The 22,300-nt window shown below is 40.0% G+C and overlaps 1 protein-coding gene and 1 long non-coding RNA gene across 2 annotated transcripts in view; one reads left to right on the forward strand and one right to left on the reverse strand.

Annotated features, from left to right (window-relative positions):
* The window catches only part of SV2C (synaptic vesicle glycoprotein 2C), a 285,651-nt gene that overhangs the window by 200,364 nt on the left and 62,987 nt on the right, over positions 1 to 22,300 (forward strand). The window contains exon 5 of the mRNA XM_072606380.1: positions 18,714 to 18,847. Coding sequence (XP_072462481.1) covers positions 18,714 to 18,847 — 134 coding nt within the window. The remainder of the gene's footprint in view (positions 1 to 18,713; positions 18,848 to 22,300) is intronic.
* LOC140502072 (uncharacterized) lies at positions 5,723 to 20,543 on the reverse strand. Its single transcript, XR_011966518.1, has 3 exons — positions 20,486 to 20,543; positions 18,692 to 18,837; positions 5,723 to 7,540 (listed from the first exon to the last, which is right to left on the reverse strand). It is a non-coding gene; the product is annotated as an uncharacterized lncRNA (long non-coding RNA).

Raw genomic sequence — 22,300 nt, forward strand, 5'->3', positions numbered from 1 at the left:
ATTTCTTTGACAAGAGAACTTTAATTATTTAACAGTTCTTTTTCTTTACAACGTTGAGGTCCTTGTGTATGTTATTCCCATGTTTCTATTTCCTCTCCTCTCGTTTTTATACCACCCAAGATTCTCTGAAATTGTCATGGTTACTTTTTGTGTGTTTGTTTCCTGTTGATTTTTTTAAATTTTATTCATTTTGAACTTAAACGCATGAATTGTTCTGTTTCTCATAGAACAAAAATTTTTCATTATATTCATATAAAATAATTTTTTCATCCATTTCCCAATGGATGGGCACAACCTTAGTTTCCAGATCTTTCCCTTTCCCTTTCATTTCACTTTCAATCCCCCTCCCTTTCAGTCAGGGAGTTTGCTTTCATTATGATAATTCCCTCTACATGAGGGAAATCATGATAAGGCAATATTCTGGAGAAGAAGGGAAGGGGTGAGAGGTTGAATTTAGCAAGAAGAAAAACCACCTCTTTCTCAGAGACAGAAGCAAAAGTGAAGATCGCTGCAGAGATAGAGGGATGGAGTAAGGAGGAAGGAATGCATAGTAGGTGACTTGTTCTCAGTAAAGAAGCAAAAGGAGAGCCAGAAGAGAAGGAAGTGATTGGAGGCATTTACCACATAAGAAAAACAGAAAATAAAGTAGGGAATGGCCATCGTGAGAATGTCATAAAGAGACAATGAGAGAAGAATAAAATGATTGCCATTCACCAGGGGTGGCCCAGTTGTGATTAAATAACAAAATTTTAGTAGACTCAGCAAGTACATTTCCTCCAGCAGGGTTGGGAGCGACCAACTTTGGGACAATGCAGATTTGAGGACTGTCAGAGCTTGACTATGGTTGGGACAAAGGGGCAAAGGACTTAAGGGTGGCAGATAATGTGTAAAAAGTAGAGAGTCAAGACTGTGAAGAGGAAGATGAGAACAGAGCATGGGTAATGGACTGGGAGAACAGTAAAGGTTGGAGTGTTACAGTGAAAATAAAGATAGAAAGATTGAAGTAGAGGAAGAGATGGAAAGACTAGAGATTGTGATTGGAGAAGGAAACTTCAGAGTTCAAGATGGTATGGGTATAAGTGATGAGAATAACTTAGTTTCCAATTCTTTGCTACCATTTTTTCCCAATATCTAGTTCTTTTTAAATACATGACTTAAGCATAATTCAGTTTCCTGACTCCATATCAATTGCTCTTTCTACCACAGTACCCTTCCTTCATGTTCTTTGTTTTACTATTCTGTGCTGTGCTCCTTCACTTTCCATCTTGGCCATTTTTTCCAGTTCCATGGTTGGTGACATTTTTATCTGTCCTCTCACTCCACTAATGGTCTTGACCTCTATGGCAGTCCTCAGTCTTCTCTCTTCTTAAAGCCTATACTAGTTTCTGTTTCTGTGAGCTGGGTGACACAGTGGATGAAAGCATTGGCCAAGGACTCAGAAAGACTTGAGTTAAAATATAGCCTCAGATACTTACTAGCTGTGTGACCCTGAGCAAGTGATTTAACTGTCTACCTCAGTTCCCTCAACTGTAAAATGGGGATGATAATAACACTTATCTCTCATGGTTGATGTGAAAATCAAATAAAATGATATTTGTAAAAACAGCACTATTTACTATTTGTAAAACCATAATTTGCAAAAACGAATACCAAAACTGAAGCTTAAATACCTTAACTATGCAATGAGAAAACAGGACTCATTGGAAAAGACCTTGATGTTGGGAAAAGACTCTGATATTAAAAAGAATTGAAGGCAAAAGGAGAAGGCGACAGCAGAGGATGAGATGGATAGATAGTGTCATGGAAGCAGTAAACTTGAGCTTGGAGAGAATTTAGGAGGTAGTGGAACACAGAAGGGTCTGGCGTGGGGCCATGAAAAGTTGGACACAATTGAACAACCACAACCATTTGTAAAACATTTAGCACAATATCTGGCACATAGTAAGTCCTACATAATGCTAGCTGTTGTTATTATTAAACCAAGAATATTTTTTGGTTGGTGGAGATGGATTTATTAGGTTTTATCAAATCACATCAGCCCCAGGCTCTAGATTCTGGGCCAGTAACAATCATCCTTAAAGTGACAACAGTGAGTGCTAAGATTATCCAAAAGTCAGCTCTACCCAGAGAAGTCTAGGTCAGTGTTTGTACTATACTTATTCTCTTCCTTATTTTGTGGGGTTTATGGGGTATTCAGGAAGGACTAGCACCTCTGGTGAACCCTTGTGAACAAAGGCTTGTGAACCCTTTTCAGAGCTGCTCATCTACCTTTGGTGTCCACATATCACCCAACTCTTACCTGTGGCTCCAAGAAGCTGTAGCATGTGCAGAAACCATACTCCAGTAAAATCCACTCGGCAGATGGGCTAAACCAGACTGAGGATAAATGACAAGCCTCAAACCAATTAGTGAGTTAGAGGGATGTCTACCCCAAACATATGAAAACTTCCCCCAGCAGAATGGGCAGAGGAGAACAATTTGTTCCAACTTCCATAAAGGCAGCTGAAGCTGGTTCTTGGGAGCACTTAGAGCTTGGTCAGACATCGAAGATGCCAAGGTCATCCCCTGAATACCAGAATGTTACCATTAGGACTGACTTTTGTCCTGCCACTGGACTCCAATGACTCTGGAAGAGAGTGAGGCTGATGACTTTGCATAGCTCTGCCTCGCTTAAATCCAAGTCATGCGCAAGTCAAGACATCGTCCTCTTTGAAAAGGAAGGATAAACAGTAGCTACTTCCCACTCTGATCTCCCAGCTCTCTTTGTGTGCTGCTGGATCACAAGAGAACAGTAGAAGATGAAAGCGTACCTCCTAAAACACTACAAGCCTCTCATCAAATACCAAAAGTAATTAAATGAAATCCCCCAAATAAATGAAATAACTAAAATACATAGAATCATAAAACAGGAGAAGAGCATGAGAAACCATCCAGTCTATCTCCTTACTTTCTAGAAGGATTCACAGCACCATAAATTTAGAGTTGGAAGGGACCTCAGAGGTCCAACTGGTCCAACTCCCTCATTTTACAGATGAAGAAACTAAGATCCAGAGTTTAAGTGACTAGCCCAAAGTCACAGAAATAGTTAATAGAAGAGCCAGAATTTGAACTCTAGTCCTTTAACTCCAAATCCTGCATTGTTTCCACTATCACTCAGACCTTGGGCATATTTTTAAAGCTCTTTAGAAAAATCCTACCTCACTCTCCCTTTTCCAGAATCTAATGGCAAGCTTCATTGTCAGGTTTTTTCCCCCATACCTTGTCTAATACCCTCATCTGCACATGTGGTAGGTTCCATGTTTCTTAGGCTGGGAAGAGGGATTCCCAGTGGGCCCATCCTGGAAAAATCTCCACCTCAAAGGCCAGGTGAGATCTAGGACGATGGGCACATTCAAATGCTATGAGTCCATGGAACCAGGCTCCACAGACGTGTAGCATGTTCCAAAGATCCCTCCCAGTTCTAAATCCATTATCTTATGATCCTAACTTTATTCCTTTGTAACAGATTACGATTATGTTGTTCAAAAAAAAATAAGTTAAATAAATAAAAACTAACAAGAACACCTTTCCTTCAAGCATCCTACTAAAGTTGACCAGAGATCCTCGCATTCTCCACTATGTGCATCAAACGCTCCCAGAGCGCCCTCAAGTGTCAATATGAGGTTAGCACAGGAAGCTCTTTCTCGATATATTCCCAGAAACTTCTTATTTTTTTTAGTTCAATAATTCCTAATCTTCCCTTCAAGCTCCCCCTTGGATTTGTTGCACACAAAGAATCAACATGGGAGAGGGTTGGGGGGAGTAGTGAAAAGAAATTATTTTAAAGTCCTTTTCCTCCAGGACCTTTGGTGTAACCAGTGAGTCAGTCAATTAGCACCTGCAAACATTTGTTGAGGTATTAGCATTGATTAAGCACCTGCTGTGTGCCAGGTATGTTTCAAGGTTCTGGAGATACAAACGGGCAGCTAGAAGGCTCAGTGGTCAGAGTGCTGGGCTGGGGACAGGAAGACTCATATTTGTGAGTTCAAATCTGACTTCAGACACTTACTAGTTGTATGGGCAAGTCACTTAACCCTATTTGCCTCAGTTTCCTCACCTATAAAATGATATGGAGATGCCAATGGCAAACTGCCTCAGTATCTCTGCCAAATAAACCTCACATGGGGTCAGAAAAAGTCAGACATGACTGAACAACACATAACTTCCCTTCAAGGGGGACACATTAAATGCAATGCATAGGGTTCAGTCGCATCTCTCTCACCCCTAGGGATTCCAGGTATGGTAGCTGTACATCTGGAAGAGAGCCTCCAGGACATCTAGCTAATTTTATAGATATGAAAACTGAGTCCCACGGGTGTAGTGACTGACCCAATCACACAGATTGTAAGAATCAGAGACAGAATTTAAACCCAGGCCCTCTGACTCAACAGCCAGTGCTGTTGCTGGGCTCATTTCATCTAAATTGTTCTTAAACATAATGCTTATTATCTTTCCACTGAAGCGTTCACTGTTTGAAGTTAGAGGTACATTTCACTTTTCCAAGGCTAAGAAGTGACCTTGCACTCAGTGGCTCTCTAGGTACGTGCCTTTTGGTACAATTACCAGAGACCTACTCTGCCCTCCACTTACTATCTGATCAGTTGCTTTGAACTGCCTGGGTCATTTCTGGTAAGCTAAGCTCAGAAGGTGATGCTGGATGAGAAACTGCTGCCATCATGTCAGACGCCATCACTCTGCAGTTTGATTTTTGTGGCGCCTCAGCCCAAGAAAAGTATTCCCAGAATGCCATAGGACCAGTTGTTTCCACTGACAGCAGCAACAATTTGGATGTTCTTTTCACTCCAAGATTAATGACTAGAGGAGACAATATTTCTAGAGAGCAAAGGTGAAGCTTAACTCTGGGTAGTAGCATGACATTTTAAGGGGATAAGTAAAAAAAGGAGAATAGCATTTGTATCTTTCTTGTTATATCATAAATCAGGGATGAGCAGATTTGGGCTCCATCCAACAATATGCCTGAACTGAGTTTCAGAGCAGAGCTTCAGATAAACTGAATATTGTGTTGTTTAAAGGCCAGTCTTGGAGATCTGCCCTTGTAGTTGAATTAATACCTCAGCTCATTAATCCCCAACTATGTTTCCATCTTAAGTGATATTAAAAAACAAAATCCAAGGTGTGGTGTTTGAATTTGAATTGTACCTTCTTTTACACTAGCAGCCAAAATTGGTCTGCTATCACTGGAGAGGGTTTTGTGTTGGTATTTTCTATTTGGGAACAGGAAAGAGAAAATGCTCTTGGGCAGCTCTGGAGTTGCATAGCAGCAATTGCAGAGAACAAGGGAGAAGATCCAGGTCAGAGTCCAAGAGCGCAATGAAGGTCAAAAGGTGAAACAGAAAGAGAACAGACATCCTAAAAGTAGGGTTCCGGCCATTGGATTGGCCCTCCTCTTGAGGTGGATTAGCTGATTACTTCTCACTCACTCTGATCTTAAGTTTTTATGTCAAGAATGGAAAATTACTTTAGGACTATTGGTCAAAATAAAGATCTGTTAGTCATTTAAGATGAGATCAGTTCTTTCGCTCTTAGAATACCCTCCCCAGTCTCTACCTTTCACTTCATTCTCTCAGCCTGATAAAATTATTCCCATTGCAATTGAGGCATTTTTTTATGTAGAGGAGAAAACACAAGAAAACAAGAGAACACAAGAAAAGCACAAGCATGATAGTTTTAAGATCTATAGGTTGAATTTATTATATTCTTTAAAAATGGAAGCAAGGTATACAGAATAGACATCTGCACTTTCAAATGCAGTCCTCTTTCCTCTCTTCTACTTCATATGGAATGGCCATGCAAGAGTGGATTCATGAAGAGAGAACAGGACATACAGAGGAGACGTTGTGAAGCTAGAAATGATAAGGTTTCCCACAGTAATTGGCAGGGCAGGTGTGGTAAGTGACAGTAAAGAGTCAAGGATGACACTGAGGTTACAAGTCTTGGGATTGGGAAGATGGGAGCCCTCAACAGCAATAGGGAAGTTTGGTGGCGGGGACAATTGGGGGGAAAGAGAATGAGTTCTGTATTGGATATGTTGAATTCATGATAACACAGATCATACAGTTCAAGATATCCAAAATACAATTGATGTTGTGGAACTGTAGGTCAGGAGAGAAATTAAGGCTGGTTCTCTATGGATAAGTAGCTGGGTGGCTCAGTGGGTAGAATGCTGGTCCTGGAATCAGGAAGACCTGAGTTCAAATCTGACACTACCTAGCTGTGTAACCCTAAGCAAGTCACTTCAGCTCTCCTCTCCTTAGTCCACTGGAAAAAAAAATTGCAGACCACTCCAGCATTTTTGCCAAGAAAACTCCAGTATTGGAATGCTATGGTCCACGGATTACAAAGAGTCAGATACAACTGAACGTCTAAACAACAGCAAAAAACCTGTGGTTAATCTACACAGAGATATTGACTGAATCTATGGGAGCTGAGGTGATCACCAAGTGAGAGAGCAGAGAAAAAAGAGAAGCTGGAGCATTACAAAACCTTGGGCAATATTCACAGTTAGTGGGTGTAACATGGATGAAGAACTAGTAAAGTACACAAGAAGGATAACTGAAAGAGAGAAGTATCACAAAAATCTGAAGAGTTTATAGTATACAACAATGTCAAATGCTATAGAAAAGTCAAGAAGGATGACTTGCCCATGGTCATACATCCTAGTATCTGAGGCTAGATTTGAACTCAGATCTTCCTGACCTGAGGTCCAGTGCTCTGTCCATTAGCCTACTGTTGGTTCTTGGGTTTGTAACATATATGTGAGTATGTATGTATTTTTATGTATGTATGAGTGTATAGTATATGCATATATATGGGAAAGGATACATACATGTATATTTTGCTATAAATTAAAGAAATTGATGAATTTGTTTGTGGATTATGGAACCAGATGAACTGTTTCATAGTGACAACTCAGATGTCCTAGAGGATCTTTTGGTAGCATTTATTTCTATGGAAAAATCCTATCCCACAAAAATATTTTTTGCTGACTAGAAATATTGTGATCAGCCTGCTTTGCCATAATACCAGATATATGACATTCCCTAAAACCTATGCATCTCTGTATACAAAAGAAATTTCCAGTGGAGTCTAGATTTAAAGTCCACACATTTTTACTGTCTGCTTTTTTCAAATATTCGAACTCTTTTTAGTCAGTGGAACACAGAGTTTCATGCTTGGATGGATGTTTTGTACACTGAAAGTAATAAATAACCCTGGAAAGGTTACCATCGGTCACTTTTCATCTTCAGGCCCACTAGTTGAAGAAACTGCAGTTCTAAATGACCCAGAAAAATAAGCCAATGTACTTTCTGAATTACAAAAGCATTCAGGAGAGCAGAAAATCAAATTGTCCAGACCATCGATTGAAGACGTTCTTGGTGGTGATGGCAGAGATGAGAAAAAGGACTTGGGAGACTGAGAGATATTGGAAGTTTGCTTGGTTTGTCCCACATTGCTGATGGTTTCGGTGGAATTACTGAAACTGTGGAAATGGAAAATGCAGATCTGTTAAATTTTGTGATTTATCAAAAAGAAGAAACATTTGAATTGTTGCTCCTGCTGACAGATGATTAGTGTAATCAGTTTGAAAATTAGCCTTCACCCCCTGAGCTACGAGTTCAGGTTAGATTGAATCACTAATGAAGGCATATTTATTTGGACCAGACCGATTCCCTACCAAGTAAACCCACCTGGGCTGCTCTGTACAACAATCAGTAATAATTCATATTTTATATGGTTACTGGGGTTGCTCTTCATAATCCAGAATTTAAACAGGCTTGCTCTCATAGGCTAAAATTATGTGTGGAAGTATGACCTAGAAACCACCAAAATAGGTTCTAGCACTTAACCACCAACGTCCATGAACCATGATAATCAGTGGTCACAACACTAAACTATCATCACAAGGAGAATGAATTAACAAGAAATATTGTTGCAGCTAAAATTCCTTCCATTTGATCTTCCACTTTTCAAAGTCTCCCTCTCTGTTGCAATCTCGCACGAGGACCTGATTCATTGTAAAAAGAGAACCACTGGTTTTAAATGGCTGCCATATATCCTGTGACTTAGAGCAAAAGACGTAAGGAGCCTGCTGGTGTCTTCGAAAGAGATTGTACAGCTGTGTTTGGTTAAGACCTGTCCAGATCTCAGACTAGCTGGGTGCATTCAGTCAGGATTAATATTTCATGCTGAATATTTGTAACTTTTTAAAACTAGTGACGGTGCGGAGAGAAAAAGCTGTTACTGCTACAGGAAGGTCGGACGCTCCTCTGATCTCTCTAACCCCCTTAGATGGGCTAATTATTTGAGAATAACCACAGCGAAGGCATCTGTATTAGTTTTCCACGATGGATTTTGGTTGACCCTCATGAATGAGGACAATACATGAGTAAAAAATATAGGTAATTCCTCTCCTTGGCTGTTTAAAATGAATTTTCACATATGACATTTAAGAGTTTTCTCTAGAATTCTGATCACAAAAGACAAATAATTGAATGTTTTATGCTCAAATGGCATGTCCCTATCAGAGAGTGTTTCATAGGTACCATTATGAATTTTTTACTAAGCGGGGCATCGTTCAGGCTGCCCTGATGCTTCAGATTCAGTATGGGGGAAAACTAGATGCTTGGAATCATCTAACACAAGTAGATTTACTTAGTCATGGAATGAAAAGGATACTTAGCAAGGAAATAGAATGTTTTAGGCAGAAGTACCTCCCTCATTCCTATGTGCAAATGCATTTGGTCAGTAGGGTGTTTGGGGTGTGGTGACGATGTGATGTCCTTCACATCTAAGAAACACCAATTCCTTCTGGGCTGGATTTTTACGTGTGAGATTGACTAGAAGGCCACATCACTGGGCCAGATCTTAGCACCCTGGACTAATCATAGTAGAGACAGCTTCCCTAAATTTAAGAGGTAACACTAGCCATGCCAGAATGGTAGATATTAACCATATCAGTGAAGCAGATGAAAACTCTTCTTGCCCTGGTTAAATGTAAAGGGTGCCTAAAACTTCAGGCACCAGAAAGTTAGCAATAGGGCTAGAAAGACACCTCAGAGCCCTTATCATTGAAGCCCACCTTGTTTAATAATAACAATCCCTTGTTTCTTTTCTATAATGTAGGCAGGCTAGCATTGTGGATAGACTAATCAATGGAGGACTCAGTCATAAAATTTGGGTTTGAGTCTTTCTTCCATAATCTACTAGCTATGGGAAGCTACCAAACTGCTCAGCCTCAGTTTCCTCCTCTACAAAAGAGGGGTCCCTAGCCCTTCTATGCCTTCTGTTCAATAGTCTATATAGTCTGTACTACAGTTTATACAACAAATATACCCCTCCACAAAAGCCTTCACTGCCTACTTCAAAGAAAACTCATCATCAACATTAAATATTATTAATTTGAGTGTTTAACCAGATCTATGATCTCTCGTGTGTGGAGACCTCACAGGATTGTTGTGAGAAAAGAGAATGTCGGTCTTAAAGTGCTGTGTGAATGTGAGAAGTGTGATTGCGACACCTTCCCCTGATGCAAATTGCAATCCTTTCATGGCTTCTATAAATCCACCCAACACACTAGACTTCTGAAATGTCTCTCCTAGAAATGAATTTCCACAAAGACAGAAAGCATATTTTATCTATAATGCTACCTGAACACAGTCGTTATTTAAGAAATGTTGACTAAGTGATTACATGAACAAAGTCTCCAAAGTACCAAGGTAATCTGCAGACTTCTCATGTCACATTCTCACCGAAGGTCACCCCCACCTCCCTTACAGGTCCTTGAAGAAATCATTTGCCTCATTTCTAAGGCAGCTAGGTGGCACAGTGGACAAAAATGGCCTCAGGAAAATCTGAGTTCAAATCCAGTCATAGATACTTTTTAATTGAGTGACCTTGGGCAAGTCACTTAACCTCTCCCTACCTAAGTTTTCTCAGCTATAAAATGAGAATAGTAATAGCACCTTCCTCCCAGGATTGTTGTGAGGATCAAATGAGACAGTACTTGTAGAGTGCTTAGCACAGTGCCTAGTACATAGCAAGAATTATATAAGTGTTAACTCTTGTCAGAGTAATTATTTCCTTCTTCTAGAGTCTTCCCAGGTAATGTGCTGTGCTCTGCTTTCACCATTACCTTATGCATCATCTGGAACTTTGTTTCTTCCAAGATGATGGTTTTCTCTGATTTAGAGCCATTTCATATCACTGGGAGAGGATTGATGTTGAAGATATTGATGGTAAGAAAGCTGAGCTTCTGCCCTCTGAACAGCGCTGCACTGACCTGCTTCCCTTGTCTCTGGTTCTCCTTCCTTCTCTTCCCTCAGCCTTCTTTCTCTTCCTCCTACTTCCTCATCTTATCAGATGAGATTGTGTGTGTGTGTGTGTGTGTGTGTGTGTGTATTGCACACCTTACATACAGTGAATTGCAAAACTTAAAACTCTTTATAAACGCTAATTCTTCTCTCTCTACTCCTCTTTCTCTTTTGTCTCCTTCTTCTTTTCCTTTTCCTTCTCCTCCTTTTCCTTCTCCTCCTCCTTCTCCTCTTCCTTCTTCTTCTTCTCCTTTTCCCTTTCCTTCTCCTCCTCCTCCTCTTCCTCTAGAGCTTTAGAAGCTTTTTCATACACATTAACTGGTATCGTCTGATATCATCACAACCACCCTATGACTTGGACAGAATGGACATTATGTACATTTTACAGAAGAGAAGACCGAGACTGAGATTCAATGCATCATCGAAAGTTGCATGGCTAAAATGAATCAAAGCAGGGACCAGGACTAGCACTTTTATCTTTATACCACATTGACTGTGCTCTAGGATTCTATCAACCAGGTGAGGGCCAATTCTCCTCTAGCTATGGAACAAGCTGGCTCTAGGCAGTCAACTGATGAGGATTGATTATTTACTATAATTTTCTATTAAAGGTCCTTCCTTGTATGGAATTTGCATACTTTAGAAAGTAACTACATGAAGTGATATTTTAATGATTATTTTAATTATGTAAAAAGGGAAATCAGACTATCATCCTCAGAGGAACCATCCACTAGCACTCACCTGCTCCCTTTTTGGGAGTATCTTGATTATATAAAAGAACAAGAAACTTTTATAACTGACTAACATTCCATTTTGTGTTTCTGGCATCTGCTTCATATCGACATCTTTCCCTGGTTATAGCCCTGTCCCTTCCTTGTGTTTGTTGTTTTCATTCTGTCCATCTGTCAGATGCATGCTTAGCCACTCAGAAAACCTAATAATTTGACATTCTAAGCAATCATCACTAGCTGCGACAAGCCTTTATCGAGCACTTACTATGTGCCAGGTATTCACATAGTCAGCTGCTATGTTGGGCGGCCTTTGGTTTCTCTTTCTCACTCTGCCCCTTCTTTTTCTTGTCTTAATTTAGAAAATAACATTTCACTTTTGTGAGACATAAAAGTCACTTCCTCTTTGTCTCTTACTTCATGACCCAGCTGAGCATTAAAAGCCTTTGGAAAGGTCTTGAGCACTGGGCACTGGTTGATGGAATGTCTGTCTTATCTACCAGGGTACTCAGTGAATATTCCAAGATCTTTCTATCACTAATCCCAATAAACATTCTGAAGCATTCATTCAACTCTTTTCTGGGTGGTATGATCTTCCAAAGCCTAATAGAAATGATTCTTATCTTCTAAGACAGGATCTCCCATGTCATGTTTCATGACATCCAGTCAACACAAAGGATGTCATAAAATTCTTAAAATGAAAATAATTTTAATTCACTTGAATGCAAGCATCAAATCCATGCCTCCCTGTAGCCTACTTAACCAGAAAAGGATATAGGTTGAAAACTAGTGTCTACTAATGAATCCAGGTGCCTTTGTGTACAGGCTGGAATTTTCTTGACTTTTTAAGATATGATCAGTTCTCTCAATCCTACTGATTCAGACATAGAAGGAATTTTTTGGACATACTAAATTGAGATTATTCGACCCAAGCTAAAAGCCTAAGAGAAAACAAGAAGATTTGCTGAGTACTTACTTATTTTATCCTTCATTTAAGTCTGTGACAAAGCTCTAGCCTATAAGCACCAAGAGGCACATTGACCCAAATTCAGTAATTATGCCAAAGAGTTCTCTAGTGAACTGGAAGAGTAACATAGGCTTGAAGGATGGATGTGAACATTTGAGGAAAACTGGTTCCTTGTGTCTTCTCTGAAAACCCAGGGCTATTTTTTTAAGTGTGACCCAATTACTTCTTCTAATATCTTTATAAGAAAGGTGGTCCCCAGAGATGTGGAGAGAGGTTTTTATTACTGTCCTTCCCAAGACACAAAGCAAATCATTAAGGGGAAATGTCAGCTATAGTTATTTTTATGTTTCTCTTTGCTACTGACAAGAGGCCGTGTCTGTACATTCTATATAAATAAATGGCTGGGCTTAAGTGTACCAGGAGGCTGGTAGTCATTACAATATTGGCTAGGGAGGTTCGGGGAGGAAAGGAACTCATCTGAGATGGAGAAGGATTAAACTGCAGGGCAACAAGGGCATCTCCTTCAGGTAGGAAGGGATCAGCAGTTGTAGCTGACTTCCCAGGTCTTCATCATGTTCAGGTTTCATCTTTTCAATAGCCCCAGTTCTCTCAATTATTCCCCAAAACAAAGACAGATACTATCACTGCTGCTGTGGCCATAGCCACAATGCCCAGATTTTGACACTCAGTTTGCCTTCTTGACCTAGGTGAGAATAAGATGCTTTCCCCTTTATTTGGCTAAACCAAGATTAGCATTTTGAGATGAATTTTACTGGGCACTCAAACTCAATAAAAAGTTGACCTGTGATTTCACTGATGTAGGTTAACTACCAGACAGGAAATGCTCTTTTCCAATGAAGATGGACAAATGCCATACAACTACCAATCAGGACATTGCTTAGTATAGTGAGAGGTTAATAAATTACTTCCCCAGAGTGACACAAACAGTACATATCAGAAGCAGGCCTTGGACCAGGTCTTCCTTGGCTCCAAAGCTAGCTCTCTAGCTACCTGTCCCATGCAAAGCACAGCAACAGAAAAGACTTCATTAATTTATACTAAAGAATATGTGGCTTAAGCACAGAGCGGTCTGGTGGGCATGGCTTCTACAATTCCCATTCTTATTTACCAACTCGATCTTTTCTCAGATGAGCCCTAACCTAAAGTCCGTTTTTTAGCTATTTGGTATTTGATCCTCCTTCTCACCAAAGACACCTGCTGAGGAAGGATTAATGGACCAGTATCAGTTAATAGAGTGGTGGTCCATCCCTGGCCCAGAAAGGACTCTTCACAGTGCTCTGGGGATATGTTAACCAATCAATATACATCATAGAAATTGTGCTTCATTGTCACCTCAACTGACATCCCACCAAGGCTAAAGGGTTTAAGAAGACAGGTATGAGAAAATATACAGGTACTACAGACATCAGCCAGAATGTGGCCTGGTATGCCACTGTAGACTGAAGTCCCAGGAACACTCAGGCAATGATACACTTCTGTTTACATGGACCCAGGCTATAAAAACCAGGAAATCAGATCAAATGAACCTGCTTCCTCTGTGACAAGCAATGTATGGAAAGATGTTAGCTACAGTAGAATAAGAATTGAACCAAGGAAACAGATTTCACAAACATCTGTTGAAATCCTAGAACTGAAGAGTTGAAATGGACCCTAGAGGTTACCATGTACAAATTTTTCAGATCCCAAATCCCCACAAGTTGCCCTATTAAGGCTCTTCCTCTCATATTCCTTCCATCTTTTTGCCATTATGGAGACTTCATTTATGCATTCAGTGGCTCAGCCAAACAGAGCTCTTTGCTGTTCTCCACCTGTAACATTCCGTCTCCTACCTCTCTGCCTTTGTACCTATTGTCCCACAGCCAGAGTCCTCTGCCTTCTTGCTTCTGGCTCTTAAAGCACTTTAAGGCTCAGCTTAAAGAAAAGAGAAAGAAAACGAGTGTTTATATACCACCTACTATGGCAAGTATTATCTCACTTGATTCTCATAACAACCCTGCAAGATAGGTATTATTATGACCCCCATTTTATACTTAAGGATACTGAGGCAGAGAGATGAAGTGACTTCTCCAGGGTCACAAACTATCAAGTGTCTGAGGTTGGATTTGAACTCTTCCTTATTCTGAGTAGCTAGGTGGTGCAGTAGATAGAATGGTTATCCTGGAGTCAGGAAGACCTGAGTTCAAATCCAGCCTAGGACAGTTACTAGCTATATGACCCTGGGCAAGTCACTTAACCCTGTTTGCCTCAGTTTCCTCATCTTTAAAATGAGCTTGAGAAGATGGAAAACCACCCCAGTATCTGTGCCAAGAAAACTCCAAATGGGGTTAAACAGTTGGACATGAGTGAAAAACAAACTTCCTGACTCCAGGACTCTGTGTACTGTAGTACCACCTAGCTACCACTAGTGAGAAGATTTCCTGATTCTTCTATTTATTAGCACTATGCCTCTCAGTAAATTACTCTGAATTTACTTTGGATAGGTCTTCTATGTATTGATAGATCTAGGAACATGGTATATTACCACAGGACAATATAAACTGTATGAAAACAGTTTTTGTCTCTGTATTCTATTTGGTATAATGCCTGATATGTTATAGTCTCCTAAAAATACTTGTAGATTGACTTACATACAATACTTACTTAAAGATCTCTGGTGATGGGAAAGACATTACTTTCCATAATTTCTCTTTCCACTTTGAGACAGGCTTAAAGATTTTTTTTCTTTTTTCCCCTCAAATTGAGTCAAAATCTTTCTCTTTGCAACTCTCATCTATTTGCCCTACAAATCTAATCTTTGTTTTACCAGAAGGTCCTGGAAATACTTATAAGGCAGCCATCATGTTGTCTCTCAGAGATTTGAGTTAGAAAAACTCATTTTCCTAAGTTCAAATCTGGCCTCAGACACTTACGAAAATGTGTGACCCTGGGTAAGTCACTTAACCCTGTTTGCCTCAGCTTCCTTATTTGTAAAATGATCCGGAAAAGGAAATGGCAAACCACTCCAGTATCTTTACCATGAAAACCCCAAATGGGGTCACAGAGTTGGACATGACTGAAAAATGACTGAAAAGCCACAGTAAAATCATATTGCCTCTAAGTCCTCACTGTTTCCAATTCTTTCAACTCATCCTCATGTGACATGGTTTCGAGTCACGTTAACATCCTGGTTGTTATCCTCTGGACACAATCAGATTATCAGATTATCAATGTCTTTCTTAGTATGTGGCAGCCAGGCCCATCAATTAGTCATCTGAATGTGATGGCAAGGTGTTTCGATGTAAGAAATGATGATGGGGATGATTCAGAGAAACCCTGGAAGACCTATATGAACTGATACAGAATGAAGTGAGCAGAACCAGGGAAACAATTTATATAACAGAAAATATTATGAAGACAGTCAACTTTGAAAGATTTAGGAAATCTCACCAATAAAGAAGTAATCAAACATGACTGCAGAGAACTCATAACGAAGCATGTTACTCACTAAAGATTTTTTTTTCTGGATGTGATCAGTCCAGGAATTTGTTGTCCTTACCTATGTGTGTTTATAACAAGAGATTTTTTCCCCTTTTTTCTTGGGGGGGTGAGAGGAGGCAGGGGAACAAGAGGAGAAAAGCTATATATTTTTTCAGAAAGTGATACCAAGAATTAAACAAAATATTTTACATTTAGTCTGAAAAAGATACAGTTGCAGTGGTATTATCGGCTTTACCATTTTGGATGCCTCTCTCTGTTATTGTAGCCTGAAATGACATTACCTTTTTTTGGCTCACATATCATCCTATTGACATATTAAGTCTACAGTATACTAAGAACCCAAAGTCTTTTCCATATATATTTTGTCCAGCCATGCCTCCTTCATCCTATAGTTTTGCAGGTGGTTTTTGGACCCTGAGAATAAGAGTTTACATTTATTCCTATTAAATTTCATTTATTATTCTACTGTGTTAGCTAAGGATAGAATGTTCTAGATTTGGGTGGCTAGACAAAAGGGTAGAGAACTGAAGGGACAACTCTTATGCTGAACTTGGCTCCAAAAAATGAGTTAGTGCTTCTAACTGCCACTCAGCATGTTTTTGAACCATGTGTGACCCTGGGCAAGTTGCTTTTCGATGTTTGCCTCAGTTTCTTCATCTGTAAAAGGAACTGGAGAAGGAAGGCAAACCACTCCAGTATCTTTGCCAAGAAAATCCCAGATGGGATTACAAAGAGTCAGACAAGATTAAATCACACAACAGCGACAAAGTCCTCATTATCTGTAGTGTGGTGATCTCTCTGTCAAAACAAAATAGAACAGAGCCACAGTCTGGGTCATCTTTAACAGAAGGAGAGATATTGCATATGAGAGAGACAATTGAGAATATTTACATTAACAGAGCTGTAGTTCTCGAGGGGGAAACTCCTTTGTCTTTGAGTGATAGCAGTGAAAGTAGAAGTCTTTAGGAGGTATTTGTTTCTATCATAGTTGTTGGATTTTCTCCCATCTCTTCATCATCTTCGTAATAGTTATCATCATTGACATTAAAACTAGGACTTTAAAGTTTGAAAATCACCTTACATACATTGTGTCATTTGGGCCTCACAAGATCCCTGAGATGTAAGTACTACAGGTCTTATTATCTCCATTGAAAGGCTACAAAACTGAGTTTCAAAGAGCTTCCATGATGTGCTTGTGGTCACACAACGTCAGAGCTGGGCTTCCTGAATTCACGTTGAACAGCGATCTACTGAGATCCTACAGTACCTCATTTCATTTCAGTATAGTATTTTGCTTTGAATGGATACATGTTTTTTGACTTTTTTCTCCTTTTCTTTTCTAAAATACATCAATAGTTCCATGAGGACAAAATTATTTTCTTCTTTAGGATCATTGTAGTCATTAGCCTTATAACCCTTTGGGTTCTCAGGAAATTTTGAATGAATGAGGAGGTGTTTGTTACTCTGTATGCCACTGGTAAATCTTAGACTGCAAACAGGTCCCTTGCTCTGTCCATTCCACAGAGCTGTCTTTCTGCTTTCTGTGGATCCAGATTCTCCTACGAGATCTTCTGAGCTCATTATTTCCACAGGACGAAGGGCTTTGTTCTCTTTACTCTCTCTCTCTGTCCACCCTCTCCCTATCACCTTGTACTTCAAGCCTTCCTCATTAATGATTATGTAATCCACTCGAGCCTGAAACTTAAGACATTAGATTTTCTCAGTTCAGGGAACTTAAGACATTTTTTGTTTATTACTTCCAATAAAAGGACTGTTTTAAGGAACTTTTTTGTGGCGTTCTAGGCTTGTATTTAAATGAACAAAGAATATTATCCATAAGACCCCCATGTTCTACCGTGTGGTTCATTCTGGTTTTTATAAATTGAAGAATATCGATATCTTTGCTTTTTGAAACAGTCAGAGTAGTTACTCATTCCTAAAGTTTGAAGCTGAATTCATTAGACTTTAGAATCTTTAGCCAAATATTATGGAGTCCCATAAAAACTTTGTTTTTACAAGAATACATCATGATTCCATTGATGTTTGGACAGCTGTTAAACAATAAATTCCCATCTGGAATAACTGAAATTGAGACCGTCTGTAAAACTGAAAGGGAAAAATTTGATTTGTAACTCTAACTTGGTAACCTTGAGGAAGTCATGGCACCTCAAATATCTCTCTTTACTCCTGTAAAACTGAAAATGATTAGATGGATCACTGGGGATTGTGTGTGGATTATTTGACTTATGTTGTTAAAATGCCATATAAACGTCAAGTATGTCTATTAATTAAGATTTTGCCTCACATAATTCATTCATGCCTCTATAAATCTCCACGCTTCCAGTTAGAGGTGGTATGCCTGTTTAATTCTCATCCAGAAACTTGTCTTAATGTTGTTTTTTACCATTTTCTGGGATAGTTCACCCGAGTAATGAGCAGCTGGGTGGCTCAGTGGATAGAACAGTGGTCCTGGAGTCAAATCTGGCCTCAGACACTTACTAACTATATAACCCTGGACAAGTCACTTCACCCTGTTTGCCTTAATTTCCTCATCTGTAAAGTGAGCTGGAAAAGGAAATGGCAAACCACTCTAGTATCTTTGCTAAGAAAACCCTAAGTGGGGTCACAGAGCCAGACACAACTCAACAACAATGGTTTCCTTTTAGGTTCTGAAGGAATTTCTCTTTGTGAATCCCATTATATGTATTTTTATTATAGTAAGCAAATTATTTATAGATAACAGATCCTATCTATCTAATTTATGTGTGCATATTTGCTTAGCAGAAAAATAAATGCATATTATACTTAACCAAGGAAGAACCCCAAATAAATTAATAGTTGGCCTTGAGGTATAGTCATTGATGCCCAATCACTGGAGACTCCTATTCAAACCCTCCCTCATTTGGGTTAGCCGATCTATGTGGGTAAACTTGGTAGGAGTGGGTCACTGTGAATAATGTACAAAACGTCATCAGATCTGACTCTTTGAGCACATGGCATACTCAGGGATGCACTTGACACTGCTCCTAGGAAAACCTTATCACCTGCTGAAACTTCGGCTACACATTCCTTCTCTCCCTGTGCAGATGGTTTCAAGCAAGCCAAGGGAAGACAGGGTAGCTCCTCACCTTTGCCTTTCTCCCTTTGCAGGATGGAGCTTTAGCATGGGTTCTGCCTATCAGTTTCACAGCTGGCGGGTCTTCGTGATTGTCTGCGCTCTCCCCTGTGTCTCCTCTGTGGTGGCCCTCACTTTCATGCCGGAAAGTCCCAGGTTCTTGTTGGAGGTAAAATATTATTATCATTTCTTGTTGCTGAATAAATTGAATTGCTGTTACTGTTATAAATAGTCAATATGCAGAAATAGATTCAGTCCCCAACCAACACATGAGTCAGCCATGAGCCACAAGTTCATTTTTATGTTGGTTTGTTAAAAACGGGAAAGTATTTAACCATAGAAACAATGATACTTAGGTTCCCATGCCCATCAGTCAAAGCCTACTTATGTTTGATGTCTCTTCCCTTCCCCACTTTGCTCAGGCTAGCACGTCTCTCCTGCGTATTCCTCCCAACCTACAGGACCACATGATGTCCATCATAAAGTTTTACCAACCTAAATGTAAGCTCCATGCTTCTACCTCCTCCCCGTCTCTCGCTCTATCTACATAAGCCCTACTCTTTCCTGGGCCCTGCATACCAGTCCCCTATTTCCGTACTACTTTGGAATTCAAGCTCTTTTCTAAACTATTCAATCAACAAGCATTTTAAAACACCTCTTATGTGCTAGGTGCTATGCTAGACAATGGAAATAAAAAGGGACAAATGGTGAAGTTTCTGCCCTCTAGGAGCAGAGCATATTCTAACAAACTCCCCTGTGGGCACCACATTTCCCTTGCCACCCTCTCGAAAGGAGACTACTTTTCTTCCCACTTAACCTGAATTTCAGGGCCAAAAAAAAATAGTCACTGTTCTCCGGATTCCTCACTTTTATAACAAATATGCAGTCAAGGGAAACAAATGTCCACATCGGCTGTATCCGAATCCGTGTCTCATTCTGTATCTTGACTCTAACCTCTCTCTGTTAAGATCCTTCCTCTGCCTCCAGCCTTTAAAAATCTTTCCTCCTTTTAAATTCATGTAATCAGATTATCTCCTCTACTCATCTCTACGTCACTCTCTCACATTCTCTAATGACTTCAACTCCTAGTCCAGAAACTTCCTCCCTTAACCTCCCCTTCTGTCACTGACAATCTTCCCTTTTAACCTCCCACGCCATCTCTTACATGCACCTTGCCACCGTCCTCAGGAGGGCCCACATTCTCATCAACTACCCAGCTCACCACCCTCACAGTTCCTCAAACTACTCACTTCCCACTTCTGTCTCCATTCCACTTTCCACCCCTCACACAAAGATCACCACACCCTAAGTGTCAATATTAGTGGAAAGAACTTTGGGCTTTGATTTAGGAAAGACTCCTTGTCACTAACTGTGTGACAAAAAAGTCATTTAATATCACTTAACCTCAGTTTACTCATATGTAAAGACCCATAGTTATTTGAAGGATTGCGGTGAGGTTCTGAGGTATAAAGTACTTTGTAAACTTCAAAGGGCAACGTGTATCAGCTCCTCGTTTTATTCTTTGCTCATACTCAGTTCCTTTCTTTCATTCTAGCCCTCCACTAGCCCCTCTTCTGCTCTCTGACCACTTAACATAGGTGATTCTCAAGGTTCTGCATTTAGTCTTCTCGTCTCTGTACAGCTTTTCTTTCTCTTGGCAACCTTGTTCATTCCCATACCTTCAGCTCTCACTTCCACATATACTATTCCCCAGTCTATCTAGGCAACTTGATGGGATGAATAACGTGTAGAGTGCTGGACCTGGAATGAGGAAAACCTATATTCAAATCATGCTTCAGGTACTTACTAACTGTGTGACTCTGGCCAAGTTCTTTTGCCTCTTCCAGCCTCAGTTTCCTCATCTGTAAGATGGAGATAATAATTGTATCTACCTCACAAGGTTGTTGTGAAGATCAGATGATACAATATATGTAGAGTGCTTCACAAATCTTCAAAATGCTAGCTACTGTTACCTCTTTCCCAAGCTTCAGGCCTGCATTTCTAGCTGTTTACTAGACATCTCCACCTAGATGTTCTTGTAGCACCTGACACTCAACATGTCCAATACAGAAATGAATCAGCTTTCACTCCAAGCTAGTAACTCCTTTTGGTTTCCCTATTTGTCAGTGGCACCACCCATGTTCATAACCTGTTATCTTGACTCTCCCTTCCCCTTCATCTCCCATGTCTAATTATTGGGTCCCGGCAAATCTATCTCTGAAGCATCTCTCAAATATGTCCCCTCTTTTCTACTATCAGTAGCACCACTCATTACCACCCCTCTCAACAACTCTAACATCCTCCTAACTGGTACCTCCTCCAGTCTTCCCATCATCCAATTCACCTTTCATGTATCATCAAAATAATATCCCTTATGTTCTGATCTGATCATGTCACTTATAGGCTCCAAACACTTCAGCCACTTTGTATTGCCCAACAGGTAAAGTCTACATAATTCCTTCACCTCATATTCAAGGCTTTCTACAACCTTAACCCACTCTAATTTTCCAGTTTGTCTCACTGTTTCTCTTTCCCATGTGCTCCATGCTCTGACCAAATTGTGCTGTTTTTCCTCCCTGATGCACATCAGGCACTTTTCTGCCCCTATGACTTTATTCGTCCTATATCCAATTCCTTGAGTGCTCTCCCTTCTTCTCATCCTTCAAGGCTTAAATCTGGTATCACCATGTTCATGTCATCATCTTGGATTCCACTCATCAGAAATCATTTTCCCACCTAGGTAGCACAGTAGAAAGGATGAAAGGGCTGGATTTGGGAAGACTTGATTTCAGATACGATCTCAGGCACTCTAGGAATTATGTTACTCTAAGCAAGTCACTTAACCTCTGCTTGCAACAGTTTCTTCAACTGTAAAATGGCAATAATAACGGCATCTATCCCTCAGAGTTGTTGTGAGGATCAAATGAGATATTTATAAAGTGCCTGGTAAATTCTGAAGCTCTATATAAATACTGGCTATTACCATTATTTGTTATCCAACTTCCATCCTACTGGATTTGGTCCATTATTTTGGTCTGCCAAAATCTTTTGGAATCCTTATTCTGTCATCCAACATACTTAATAATACTCACCTTTGTGTCAACTACCCTTTATATCTAAAACATTTGTGGGGGATATTTGACAAGGGGGAGTGTGACTATTTTAAAAAACTAGAGTGTTATAGCATTAGTCTTGAAAGGTGGGCCATGGTTACAAAATCGAAGTAGTGAAAGGGAAAAGGGATGGAAGAAAAGACAATACCAAACAGCATGTCTGGTGACTTGGAGGATGCTCGTGGGGAAGTGCATGGTGAGGCAGGATTAACCTGTTTGCAAGAGACTTTTATAAAACAGTCACTCATAAGCCAGAGACTCCCTATAACCCACAGAAATTAGGTTCTGGTCTCCCTAGCGCCCAGGATACTCCAGGGTAATAAATTAGGCACTTTGGAGAGACTAGTGGGGAAAATGGAGAACATTTGTATTCTTCACTAGGGAGTCATTCACCACATAACCAGTTGCCTTACAGAAGTAGTTCATTTAGTGTTTGCCTCATGACCAAAAAGATCTTCCACATCTCCTTAAACTCCTAACTTGACATTCAGTTTACTGCGTAAGAGACT

Source organism: Notamacropus eugenii, chromosome 4, assembly GCF_028372415.1.
Source record: "Notamacropus eugenii isolate mMacEug1 chromosome 4, mMacEug1.pri_v2, whole genome shotgun sequence".
Classification (NCBI taxonomy): Eukaryota; Metazoa; Chordata; class Mammalia; order Diprotodontia; family Macropodidae; genus Notamacropus; species Notamacropus eugenii.